The sequence below is a fragment of the Mustela putorius genome, unplaced genomic scaffold (genome assembly GCF_011764305.1).
Source record: "Mustela putorius furo isolate JIRA1106 unplaced genomic scaffold, ASM1176430v1.1 tig00003867_pilon_pilon_pilon, whole genome shotgun sequence".
Taxonomy (NCBI): Eukaryota; Metazoa; Chordata; class Mammalia; order Carnivora; family Mustelidae; genus Mustela; species Mustela putorius.
In genome coordinates, this window is record NW_025422019.1 from 29864414 (window position 1) to 29878493 (window position 14080).

The following is a 14080-nucleotide window of genomic DNA, read 5'->3' on the forward strand; positions in this document are numbered from 1 at the left end:
CTGATTAAATATTGATACATGATAGTAGTAAAATGACTCAGAAGTTAACACAAGTTAACATGGAAAGATATTCAAGACATATTGATAAAAGAAAAAAACTACAAAATAGCATAATTCCATTTTTGTTAAAATATATAATATGTGTATATATGTCTGCATATGTATAAACATACAGGTGGGCAAAGCCTGAGGAGGTATACACTAACATATTAATAGTTATCTCCATAGGTATTTTTTCTTTTCTGCTTTGTACTCTCATGCATATTCTAATTCTTTTTTTTTTTTTTTCACTAAAAGCAAGTGGTAGTATTATAAAGACCAAAAACATTTTCTTAAATAAAAAATATATCTTGAAAAATAAAGCCTTGCTACTTTAATCCAGCCAATTGAGTGAGCTACAACGCAGATTCCTCTTTCTTCACTTAGTTCAACTTGTGAAAAACAAGCTATTTGTTAGTTTGAAAGACCTGTTTCTTTATATTTTTTAGTATTTCTAAACTTCTTCAATATATGTATTTTCAAAGCAGATTAGGGAGTATGAAGTTAAACTCAAGTTTTATTAACAGATTCCAACTCATCTCTGATGACAATTAATCTGACTTAACGCCTCAAAGGTGACCTGTAACAAATTAATTGAAATGTATCTTAATGTATTTTTATGGGATCATCTTCCTTAACATCCATAAATAATAAGTGGTTTGGTTTTTTTCCTTCTTCGTTTTAGGCGGTTCAGGACCATCATCCTCCATAGCCATAGCTGGCACCAACCACCCCGCCATTACAAAGACAACATCTGTTCTTCAAGATGGCGTCATAGTTACCACCGCAGCTGGAAACCCACTGCAGAGTCAGCTGCCTATTGGGAGTGATTTTCCTTATGTTGGCCAGGAGCACGCACTTCATTTTCCATCCAACAGCACTTCAAACAACCATCTTCCACACCCCTTGAACCCCAGCCTCCTCAGTTCTCTACCTATCTCTTTGCCAGTGAATCAACAGCATCTCCTAAACCAGAATCTATTAAATATCCTCCAGCCTTCAGCAGGAGAAGGCAAGTCTGAGATCAACCTCCACCCTTTAGGTTTTCTCAACCCGAATGTAAACACTGCTTTAGCTTTTCTCTCCGGTGACATGGATGGGCAGGTATTGCAGCCTGTTCACTTTCAGCTCTTAGCAGCCCTGCTTCAGAACCAAGCCCAAGCAGCTGCCATGCTTCCCCTGCCATCTTTCAATATGACCATCTCAGATCTTTTGCAACAACAAAATACCCCTTTACCCTCATTATCACAGATGACAGCCCCACCAGACCATTTGCCAAGCAATCAGTCAGAGAACAGCCGAGCTGAGACCCTTTTAACCAGCCCCCTGGGGAACCCTTTACCAAGCTTTGCAGGCAGTGACACTACTTTTAACCCCCTGTTCCTCCCAGCTGTCACTGGGGCCTCGGGATTAATGGCCTTGAATCCCCAGCTGTTGGGAGGTGTCCTGAACTCAGCATCGGCCAACACCGCTAATCATCCAGAGGTTTCCATAGCAACTTCCTCCCAGGCAACCACTACCACAACCACTACATCATCAGCAGTGGCAGCACTGACTGTCTCAACACTTGGTGGGACAGCAGTGGTGTCAATGGCAGAAACATTGCTGAATATATCTAATAATGCTGGGAATACACCTGGTCCAGCTAAACTCAACAGTAACTCTGTGGTGCCACAGCTACTTAACCCTCTACTGGGGACAGGTCTGCTTGGTAAGTTAAATTTTTTCACAAATTTTTAAAAAAGAAACGTTTTTCTAATCCTATTTTCTCCTTTTTAAAAACTCCATTTTGTCACACTATTTTTAAAAATGTTTTTGTTATGTCACAGCTTGCTTAAGGAACTAAATATAATAACACCCACACACATCCATAGTTATACAAACATGAAAATGACTTTTTCCTTTTCCCCTATTCTAGCAGTACTAAATATCATTTTAATCTGCTTTCTCTGATCTTCTAATTCTGATGCCACTTAAACCTAACCTACCTATGATTCTCTTAAGCCAAGTAGAGTCTTATTTTTCAAACAATAAAGCACAGGTCCATCTTAAAAATAACTTTCATTTGAATTTTATTTGGTGTGGCATCACAGGGTTAGTATGAGCAGCTGCACTGTGGATGGAAACAGCTTGAGGAAGTGTTTTTTCCAGGTGATCCCTAAATAACAAAACTAAATGCTTATCCAGCAAAATAAGAAACAAGGCATTAAAACATTCAAAGATAAACTTTGCCCAAGTTCAGGGAAACAGACAGTCTCAATCGCTGCTGTTAGATAGCTTCAGACAGTATGAGTCTAGAACGTTGTGGCTTAAAAACAAAATCCTTCATGTAGATTATTCTATCACAAAAAGGTTAGAAAATAATGTCCAGTACATCCAACTGACTCATGCAGGTAACTCTAAAATTAAGTGTAGGGATGGTATCCGAAAAGTCTGGAAACAGGCAAAATGATACTGCCAAAAGGGCATCTTCAGTACATAAAAATCAGTAGTAATATGTCTTCAGATTTTATTGTCACCTTTGTAATCCAGTTTACTAATTTTATGGTTTACTAGTTGCTATAGTTTATTAGTTAGATTTGCCATTGAAATCAACAGTTAAATCATTTAAAAAGCATTGCAGATTTGCATATTTCAAGTTACAAGACAATTTCAATGACATTGTCTTCAAGATCATTTCAATGTGATTTCCAAACAAGTTAAACATGAATTCTGAATACAAACTTAATTATTAACTAATCCCGTCTGATTGTATAACATTTACTTTAATGATTATGACAATGAATTCTTTTGTATTGTTAGCTTTCTTTACAATTTTAATTTTAGGTGACCAACATTTTACTTAAAAGCAAAATGTGTTTTTCTAGGCCAAATCTGATTTTATTTGGTGGTATTTATTGATGACTGTGGCTTGAGAACAAAATTTCGTAAATAAGCCCTATTCAGACCCATTCATTTTAACAATTTGCTCAAAGACATGATTACTAAAACATTTTAGGATTAATTTCAACCTTTAGTTTCAGGTGCTCAACAAAAATAATTTAAAGGAATTCTACAACTCTGAAGCTCAGTATATGGGGATTGGCTAATGGATAGAGCAAAGACTACATAGTGTCTCCAGAATATAAAATCAAAAAATAATTACAAAAGATAAAATTAAGTAATAAAACTCCTCTTTATTTACCACTTAGTAAGACATTGAGGAGAAAAAGAGAAAAGAATGACCATGTCAGGTCTAGTTTTCAGTTTTTGTTTCAGGAAACCTCAGGTACAAAGATAGGCATAGGATCTCCAAAGAGTCACACTGACTTACATTTTATGTTTTTCAAACTATAGGTGACATGTCCTCAATAAACAATTCTTTGAATAACCATCAACTGACTCATCTGCAGTCGCTGTTAAACAACAATCCGATGTTTCCTCCAAATCAGCAGCAGCAGCAGCAACTTCTTCAGGGGTACCAGAACCTGCAGGCATTTCAAGGACAGCCCACAATTCCTTGCACGGCTAACAGTAACCCCATGGCTTGTCTGTTTCAGAACTTTCAGGTACTCTCCTTCCCTGGGTTCCTCGAATAGTAAACAATATCTAGGTCTGTTGAAACTCTTAGCTGGGGGAGAAGAGATAGGAGAAGGAAGTCATGAGCTCTCTCACCACCACTGACTGTGGTAATGAATGTTCTTAAACGTTATGGTCTTTTCGTGAAGGTTATTTTATTTAGTCTGAAGCATCTCAGTGGTCCTTTCAGAGCTGATAGTAAAAACTGACCATAGGATCCTCTTAAACCCTTTCATGGTTTCCATTGCTCTCATGATTGAAATCGTATTTTTCACCTGCTGGTTCAGCCTCATTCACCAGGCCCAGCCTTTACCACCCTCCCTGGCTTCAACCACTTAGTCTTTCCTTTTAGTTCTACCAGCTGAATACATTCCTGATAGATTAAGGAGATGGAAAGAGTAACGCTTAATAAATATAAAGAGAAAATATAGAAGTATTTTTTAAATACTCTTGAGGTAGAGAAGGCTCTTTCAGTAAGACACAAAATCAAGAAGTCCAAAAGAAAAGAAGTGATAGGGTTGAATATATAAAACTTTAAAATCTCTGTATGATAAGGGCATTCTAAATGAACTTAAAGACAAGTGGCACCTGGCAGAAAATACTTGCATAATAATAGCAAATAATTGACATTCATTATAGGAAAAAAGCTCCTACAAATCAGGAAGAAAAAAGATAATTGATTAGAAAAATGAGCAATAGATATGAACAGAAAATTCACAGAAAATGAAAAATAAATTATTAATGAACATATGAAAAGAGTAATCAGAGTTATACAAATTACAACACTAATGTGTCCATCAGATTGATTGATATCCCTTGCTGACAGTGGTGTGGGGAAACGGATTCTTTTAGGTATATTGTTGGTCTGATTGTATGCTGATATAGTTCTTTTGGAGGTTAATTTGATAGTTCATCAGGTTTTTGAATATACATATCCTTTGATGCAGAAATTCAACCTCTTTGTATCTATTTTAGAGAAATCTTCCAATGTGAACAAAAGGGCACATGCTAGAATGTTCATCACAACTTGATTTGTGGTGGCAAAAATTAGAAACCTCTTAACTGTCCATCAGTCTGGAAATGGCTAAATATACTATTTATATATTCATATGTATATGTTTAAATGTGTATAATATATCTGTCTTCCTAGTAGTTTAAAATGTTTAGGTAGATTTACATAACTGATATGGAAAGATCCACAAGAATGCAAAACTTTAATACTATAATATTATAGAATAGTACTAAAATACTATGCCATTTATGTGAAAGAAGGAAGGAAAGAAAACTAGATCTATACCTACACACCTTAAAGTATTAAAGGATGTACTCCAGCACTGACTTCTTCTGAGAAAGGAAATGGAGTGGGGTGGGAAAGTCCGGTTTGGGTGGGTGGGCAGTAGTGGTCAAGAACATTTTTATCTTTTTTGACAATGAGAAAATATTCAGACACATCTTGTGTAATAAAATAATTTAGAAGGGAGGAGAAAGTGCCCAGCCATGTCACTAAGAATGTCAAGCAAGTAGATAAAGCCTGAAGAGAAGCCCCTAGATTTAGGACATCCCCAGTAATGGGTGGAATTCGGTTTTAGTGGAGTGGTAAGAGCACAGGGGAGATGGCAATGGATGGAAGGATGAAAAGGTTGAGAATTAAAGAGTGTGGATTACTCTTTCCAACACTTAAGGATGGGAAACATAAGAGTAAAAGGGTGGTGCCCCAAGCAGAGGTAGGCTGAAGCAAACTTTTATTTTATTTTATTTTTTTAAGGATTTTATTATTTATTTGACAGAGAGAGATCACAAGTAGGCAGAGAGGCAGGCAGAGAGAGAGAGAGAGTGAGAGAGAGAGAGAGAGAGAGTGGAGGAAGCAGGCTCCCTGCTGAGCAGAGAGCCCGATGCGGGACTCGATCCCAGGACCCTTAGATCATGACCTGAGCCGAAGGCAGCGGCTTAACCCACTGAGCCACCCAGGCGCCCTGAAGCAAACTTTTAAAACATGGAAGCTATGCACATCGTTGTGTGCTAAAGGAAAGAGCCAAAAAACAAAATAAAACAAAAAAGTGAAGAAGATTGAACATAATGTAGGGAAGGGATAACAAACGAGGCAAAATCCCTGAGGCGTGCTTAGGATCCAGAGCTCGAATCCAAACACTACACTTCCACCTTTCCAACATACCCTCAGAAAGCAGAAGAGGCCCCTCTTACACTGAGAAGCGGGGCAGGATTTGGGGCATGTGTAGTTGCAGACAAGTATGTGCTGTGAGGGGGTAGGGAGTAGCAGAGTATAAGAACTATGAGAATTCTTAACCTATCAACTCCCATTTTCTCTGTTAGTAAGGTTGTACACTAAGAATAGTGCCAGAGATGGAGGAGCAGCCCGCTTGAAGAAGTGGATCAAGATACGAAGAGCTGTGAAGGAGAATGTTTCCCAACTAGAGGGTCGTCAGATTGATGGAACAATAAGCTCCCAGCTATAGCTGAAAGCCCCAAATTCCTAGACAGATACTCACTGTGGATATAGATAAGCAGGCAGTTAAATTGATCCCAGATTGAGATTTTATCTGGTAGGTGTAGACCGGGGGAGAATAACAAGAGAGTCGTTGATAGGCTGATGGATCCCTGGTTCTGGTTTAATGGGAAAGCAGGTGAAGACAAGAAGGGAGAAATTGTTGAGGGGAAAATCCAAAGTAGCAAGAGTCTGGAGCAGCAATTTCTGGTGGGCTTGGTGTGATTAGAATAATTTGGGGGACTTTTTCCAACTGCACTCATCCTTCTTGTCCTGAGCATTGATATTCTTACCTACTGGGCATTCCCTCCCCTCCTCTCTTCCCAATTAAGAATCACTTCTATACAGAGCCATTGTCACTGCTAACAGCATGGTGGTGTCCCCCAGTCACTAGCTGGGTAAGGTTAAGGAGTAGATATCACTATTCTATCTAAAGTCTTCAAAAACATAGTTTTGTATCAGAAATATTTTATTGTTGAGTGTGTGTGTGTGTATGTGTGTGTGTGTGGAAAGAGAGAGAGAGAGAGAATTTTCTTTTAGCTTATATTTCAGTAGAAATATCAGTGAGTTAAGACCCCTTTTCAGAATTTGGTTCCCTTTGTCATTTGAGCAATGCTGGTGACTCACTAGGTTCTCTCCTGGATTCCCAAGTTGCAAAACCTGTAATGACACTTAAATATGTGGAGTCATTACCCGAAAACAGTTTGTGTCCAGCCACATCAACTAACTTTTCTAGAGAATGTTTGATAATGATGTGTTCTCTATTATTTATTTAATTATTTATTTTTCTATCTATTTTAGAAATACATCTTTTATTTTTATTTTTGAAAAAGATATATTTTAGAAAGAAAGGAGAGAGTGCATGAGCAGAGGGAGCAGCAGAGGGGAAGGAGAGAAGGAGACTCCCCACTAAGCACAGAGCCCTGACCAGGGGCTTGATCCCAAGACCCCAGATCACCACCTGAGCCGAAACCAAGAGTCTGACGCTCAACTGTCTGAGCCACCCAAGAAGCCCAATGATGAATTGTTTAAAAAAAAAAATCTGCGAAATGATTTCAACCAAAGAGGCCTACCCAAATATAATCAAGGCACAAACTTTTCCGTGCAGAGTGACTTTTGTTTCATTTTGAGCCTTGTCCTTTCTTTATATTTCTCTCCTTGTTACATTTGTTTGCCTTTCATTGTTTTGCCTACATTGTTTTGCCATTTATGGTCTTTCTCTTTGAGGTCTTTAAAAACTTTTCTCTCTCTCACTGCTTCCTGTCTGTTTCTTCAAGGTGAGAATGCAGGAAGATGCAGCTATCCTAAACAAAAGAATAAGCACTCAGCCGGGGCTCACGGCACTTCCTGAGAATCCAAACACTACACTTCCACCTTTCCAAGATACATCTTGTGAACTGCAACAGAGGATTGACCCATCTCTTGGTCAGCAGGTGAAGGATGGCCTCGTTGTGAGTGGCCAAGGTGATGCTTCTGTAGATGCCATATACAAAGCAGTTGTTGATGCAGCCAGCAAAGGGATGCAGGTTGTCATCACCACTGCAGTCAACAGTACAACTCAGATCAGCCCCATTCCAGCTCTGAGTGCCATGAGTGCCTTCACTGCCTCAATTGGTGACCCATTAAGTCTCCCCAGTGCTGTCAGTGCGGTCATTCATGGACGAAACATGGGCAGTGTCGATCATGATGGTAGGCTGAGGAATGCAAGAGGGGCTCGGCTGCCCAGGAATCTGGACCATGGGAAAAACTCAAATGAAGGAGATGGGTTTGAATATTTCAAGTCAGCAAGTTGCCACACATCCAAAAAACAGTGGGATGGGGAGCAAAGCCCTGGAGGGGAACAAAACAGGTGGAAGTGTGAGGAATTTTTAGATCATCCAGGCCATATCCACAGTAGTCCTTGTCATGAGAGGTCCAACAATGTCTCTACACTGCCATTTCTGCCTGGGGAACAGCACCCAGTACTGTTACCACCAAGAAACTGTCAAGGGGATAAAATTCTGGAGGAAAATTTCAGGTATAATAACTACAAAAGAACTATGATGAGTTTTAAGGAGAGACTAGAGAACACTGTGGAAAGATGTGCACACATTAATGGGAACAGACCTCGACAGAGTCGGGGCTTTGGTGAGCTGCTGAGCACCACAAGGCAAGACCTGGTCCTAGAGGAGCAGTCTCCAAGCTCCTCAAATAGTTTGGAAAGTTCTCTAGTCAAAGACTACATCCATTACAATGGAGACTTTAATGCCAAAAGCATTAATGGGTGTGTGCCTAGCCCTTCAGACGCTAAAAGCATTAGTAGTGAAGATGACCTAAGGAATCCAGATTCCCCTTCTTCAAATGAGTTGATACATTATAGGCCAAGGACGTTCAACGTTGGCGACTTGGTCTGGGGCCAAATCAAAGGACTTACTTCTTGGCCTGGAAAATTAGTAAGAGAAGACGACGTTCACAATTCATGTCAACAAAGCCCCGAGGAAGGGAAGGTATACCAATCTTTATCCATTGTCAAATACTAACCTTTGTTCAGATATCAATTGTTATTTTTTGTTGTCATCACTTTGGATTCTTTGGATTTGAAATTAGGATTCTTCATGACTCATTGAGGTCTCACAAACTTCTGGAGCATAAAATGAAGAGGGGATGGTTATAGTCACCAAAATGTCATATCAAGGGGTGAGTTGTGAAGCATTTGTAGATCCCACAAGGCCTCTAACCCAGGAACCAGATTTCCAGAATTTTGTTAATTCTGCCTTCCTTCCCTGCATGTACCTAACTCTTCATTCCATACACAGAGGATGAAGGCAAGTGGTAAAGACTGGGAAAAAATCTGGTGGCCTTTGGAGTCCAGGAGTGTGGCAGAGGTAGGGTAACAGGAAGTGCTGAGGGACCACATCTCCCCCATGTGCTCGCATGGGACACGTGGCGCTGAGGAGAGGGTAAAACCTGGTGCAACTGCAGCCGTTTCTGGAAGAGCAGGTAACATCCCCATGTTCAGAATGCTGTCTCCTTTCAGGAAATGTTCTGGGCCTTTATAACGTATGGAAATGTTTAACCCCACAGTCTGGTTCTACTTAACACAATCTGATCACGCAAATTAAGTGAAAACGTCTCCATGAAACCACCATTCAATTTAGAAGAAATTAGTAGGGGTCTTCTGGGTCCCCCCACCAACAATTGGTAGAATTGGCTTACTAGGCAAGAAATACATAGAATGTTTAAAGCAGATAGAAAAACTTATATATGTCCAAGAGGAGATATTTATGCACATTCCCCACATATGATGAGGAAACATAATTTTTCATCTTCTTAAGAAATAAAAATTACTCTTACAAATATATATTATTCCCTTAAAGAGTATATTATGTAAAGCTATTTCAACTCCATTCAAACCTCCACTGGCACTTAGGTTTAATGGCAGGAAACCAAAAACATTTTTGCCAGTACAATAAAAAGATTGTCTTTCTCCAAATGACCAGGAGGTCCTTAAGCCCATTGCTTATGATGCCTAATATATACTTGTCAGGATACGCTCTGAGCACAGTGTTTCTATGTTTGATAAGAAAATGAATTCCATACCCCAACTCAGAAAACATTTTATTCTCTAATCTCTCTGAGACCAGACAAAACATTCTTTAAGTTGATAAACCTAAATATTTTTGACAGTTTATTCAAAAAGTAATTAGAAACAGCAAAACTGGGCTTTTATGATGTAAATGGACAGCTCCAAATAGAAGAGGTAGACACTGACTGTTTCACAATCTCTGTGCAAATGAAACCAAGTCTTTTTCCAAGTGCCATTTTACAAAAAGCTTAATGAAAGAAAAGATTATGGCCTCCCTTTCCCGGAAGCATTCTTCCTGTCCTAAATGCCTTGTCTAAATATCTTTTATGTCCTCAGGAGAATAAAGGCATGTACTTTTAACACATTTCACATTAAACAATGGTCTTAATCTTCTGATTAGTCTGTGTTGGCAAACTCCTGGGATTGAGTTCCTCACCGATGTTTGGGGAGATACGCTTTAAAAAAAATCATTATCTGAGAATCCAAGAAACGTTTATTTTGCTTCATTTAAATAAGCAACTGGTTTTCACTCGCTGTACACTAATAAGCATTTTTTAAAATCCAGATTCTTCTTCCTTATTGGAAGCAGTAGATGAATTTCTTAACAGGGAACATAAAATTGTTTCTGTCACCTCAAATACTGCCCTCACCCCCCACCATCTGACGCTGTAATTTTGCATCCTGACAACCTTAATATCAAAACTTTGATATCACAATACACCAAGAATATTTTTAGTAATTCAAAAAAATAATTTAAAGCACACATTTGGAGGTACAAAACTGAAAACATATAATAAAATATTAATGGTAACACATGAAATATTTATCTATCATTAAAAAGGAAGGTATAACAGCCTTAAAAGCTCTAGGGCACTTAACATTTTTAAAAACCTCTGGTCTTTTCAGGAACCCCCTCCCCTTACTTTTGCACATTAATAAAAAAAGAAACAAAGTACTATTTCACAAGCACTCTTTTTTCTTCTATAGTTCACAAAACAAAGGAAGGACTTCCTCATACCTTATTTAATGACGCCCAGCAAGCCAAGCAGTGCTCTCAATTTATAAGACCAGGAAAGGTGAAATTTCAAACACAGGGCTGTCTGACTTCAAGCCAGATGGCCTTTGCTTGATGTCTTGGTAATCCTGGTTCAGCAAGAAAACATTAAACTTTGTTCAATATCTATGTAAGACAAAGCATGATCTATTTGAAAAGATTTCCAGTAAAACATTTTTAAAATTTATACTCTCAGTCTGGTAAATGAACTGGTCATGATGTAAATTTTATTTACATAGAACCCCTTAGTCTCCTCAGCAATGTTGCATAAATATAGTCTTGTGCACTACTAATCAGATTTCTGCTTTTAAAAAGGCAAGGAGTATTTTAGGGTCTCTTCTATATACTGTGGCAATGGATGACATTTTAGTAAAGTCGAGAGACAGACAGACTTCATAATCAATGAGTTTATTATAGTAAAATCTAATTAATTCCACCTTGCTAATGTGGAATGTGGAACCGCATCTGCCTAGTGTTTATCTTTGTAGTATCTCAGAAGAAAAGGCTTAGTAAACAATTTTCTTACACATTATCATTTTAAACCTTCTTAGATTCTCAGTTTTTCATACTATTTCCATGTCCACAAAGTAAATTAATCCAAGATTCTGTCAGATCCCTCCAGATAAAATCTATGTTAACTCAAGTGTTAGAGTAGATTTATTATCTTATCTCTCCCCACCCCCCACATTGCACAAACGAATCATTTATTTTCTGTTGCAGCCTTTGTTCTCACCAAACCACTTCAAATTCTTCTCAGAAGCAGGCAAAAATTTTTTTAAAGTAATGGATTAACCGGATTGCAGGTTACTGATTCAAAGTAAGCTGGGCACCTCTCTTGCTTTTAGGTTGCATGGGTGGCCTCTGGACAAACAGATCAGTGCTGTGACTGGAACACTGATACTCACCTGGGGCTGAGATGTCCATGTTGTCCTTAAGTTGATACTTTAGCCGGCTGTCATGATAGTAAATGACCTGGTCAGTTTATAATCTTAGGAAGGCATTGTTCATCTTTGGTGGGGTATTAAGCCTAGCAGCATTACTAATAATGCATTAGAACTATCCTGCACTTTTGGTGATTGCTTCCTAAGAGGTTTTATTTCAAAACATCAAACACCATATGAACATAGTCTTCAGAGAACTAGAGAGAACACAGAAAGAGGCACGAGCTTTGGACATTCTCACATGAGCTTAATCCCAGCTCTGTCTGTTCCCTAAATGCTGCCGGGTAGGTGTATTAATCTCCCTGGGCTGCCATCTCTTCACCTCTCAGGTGGGAATGGAATATCAGTGCCTACTCAGAAGAGGTTTTAAGAGTTAAATGAGATACCATAAGTAGATTATCCAGCACACAAGAGTCTCAGTAAAAACTAGCCTCCTTGCCCCTGTCCTTTTTGTTAGACAACTTTATTAATTTGGGTGTCACCACTCCGGAACTGTGGTGATTTGCGTTCAGTTATTGTTTACCTAGGCATTACCCATGAATAAAGGATTTACTAAACAGGTAGAGGGTGAGAGGATTAAAGTGAATATATTTAATGAATGAAATAGTTTATAACCGTTTTTTAATGAAGTTCAGCACATTGCATATAAATTGGCATATCTGATTGTAACTTATTATTAGCTGTTCATTTCAAGTAGGAGTTCTCCTTGGAAGCGTTTTCAAGCACTTTGTTCAATGAGCCTGAAACTCCCTCTCCCAACAAGGTTTCTAAAAAATACCAACACAGACTTTCTTCCTTTACTTTCCTACCCCACCCCCACCCCCCACACATACAACGATATTAATGAGTAGAGATGTTTAACAGTCCATGGAAAGTTGGGCTATTCGCCCTTATAGACTACTGTCCCAATATTGAAGCTATGTGAATCACCAAAGAATATTATATGTCTGGTATTATACCATTCCAAAAGTAGTATCTCCTTACTCTCTAACACATTCCTTCCTTTGGTTATCAGTTTGTAATGAAGGATGGTCTGAAAGATATTTATATTTTTTCTAAATAAATGATGCAAGTTTCTCTCTGAACCATGAATCCTTTATAGTTAAGGTTCAGTGGCCAAGAATAAGACCTCAGTGCTGTGTTCTAGTACATCATCGCAACCAGAGAAATGCACTGCCAGTTCTTGGCAGACTATTAGGGAATTCTTGGAAAGGGAAATGGCTTCCGCTGGCATTACACTGATCCACCATAAAATGCAAACATTTTTTTTAAGATTATTTACTTTAGAGAGAGAGCACGCACACAGGAAGGAGGGTCAGAGGAAGAGAGAGTCTCCACCAGACCCCCTGCTGAGTGCAGAGCCTGATGGGGAGCTCAATCCCAGGACACCTGAGCTGAAATCAAGAGTGGCCGCTTAACTGAATTAGGCACCCAGGCACCCCAACATGCAAACATTCTAAGCCATTGCAACTATGGAGGAAAATGGTTATCTTTATGTACTTGTTTCAGTAATTAGTTAAAAATAGGAAAAGTGCCCCTGTTTTCTAAAATATATTTTGTAATTATCATCTGCCCTCTCTGATCTTACATTAATTAGCCTAAGAGTATTGACACTCAAGTGATAATCAAAAAATAAAATTCTTTTAGTACATAATTTTTTAATCTTTTTGAACATTTCCCATTGGTCTTCATATTTCATTGCTCTTATATAAAATGTGTATTCTAACTTGAGCCAAATTTAGGAAAGGATTTATATCTAGGCTCGCACCACAATGTTTCTCTTCAGGGAAATGCTGGTTGTTGCTGGACAGATAGAGACCTCTGATTACCAAGAAAAGTTGTACATCTCAGTGCAACACCACGTGAATAAATGAAGATGTGTGTTTGTTTGTTTGTTAAGATTTTATTTATTTATTTGACAGACAGAGATCACAAGTAGGAAGAGAGGCAGGCAGACAGAGGGAGGAAGCAGGCTCACTGCCGAGCAGAGAGCCCGATGCAGGGCTCAATCCCAGGACCCCGGAATCATGATCTGAGTGGAAGGCAGAGGCTTAACCCACTGAGCCACCCAGGCGCCCCTGAAGACATGTTTTTAAAAGGAGTGGGCAGGGTGCTCTCTCTTTAGAATAACACTTTGCCTTTTTTCATGCAGTTATATTTGGCAGGTAGAGATAAAAATATTTCTCCGAATAGTTAGTCATTCAAATGAGACAAAACTCATCATTTTTAAAACTCATAACCAAACTTATTTTGGGACAGTCCACTTTCTATATGTCAGGTGAGGGTCACACACACACACACACACACACGTTTTGACAGTTGTGAAACATAACCAAAGACAGCTGACCATCGGATAGGGATGTATAACTGAAGTTTGAGCTCTCTTTTGATGTTTAAACATTCCACTTTGAAGAACATTC

At 38.7% G+C, this 14080-nt stretch overlaps 1 protein-coding gene across 4 annotated transcripts in view; it reads left to right on the forward strand.

Annotated features, from left to right (window-relative positions):
• Positions 1-14080, forward strand: part of MBD5 (methyl-CpG binding domain protein 5) — a 185352-nt gene that overhangs the window by 150024 nt on the left and 21248 nt on the right. For 3 of the 4 annotated variants that reach the window (XM_013059048.2, XM_004757877.3, XM_045066544.1), the window contains 3 exons: positions 725-1750; positions 3376-3587; positions 7378-8586. In XM_013059048.2, the coding sequence (XP_012914502.1) occupies positions 725-1750; positions 3376-3587; positions 7378-8586 (2447 nt within the window). The remainder of the gene's footprint in view (positions 1-724; positions 1751-3375; positions 3588-7377; positions 8587-14080) is intronic. The other variant, XM_013059049.2, reaches the window with a different exon arrangement.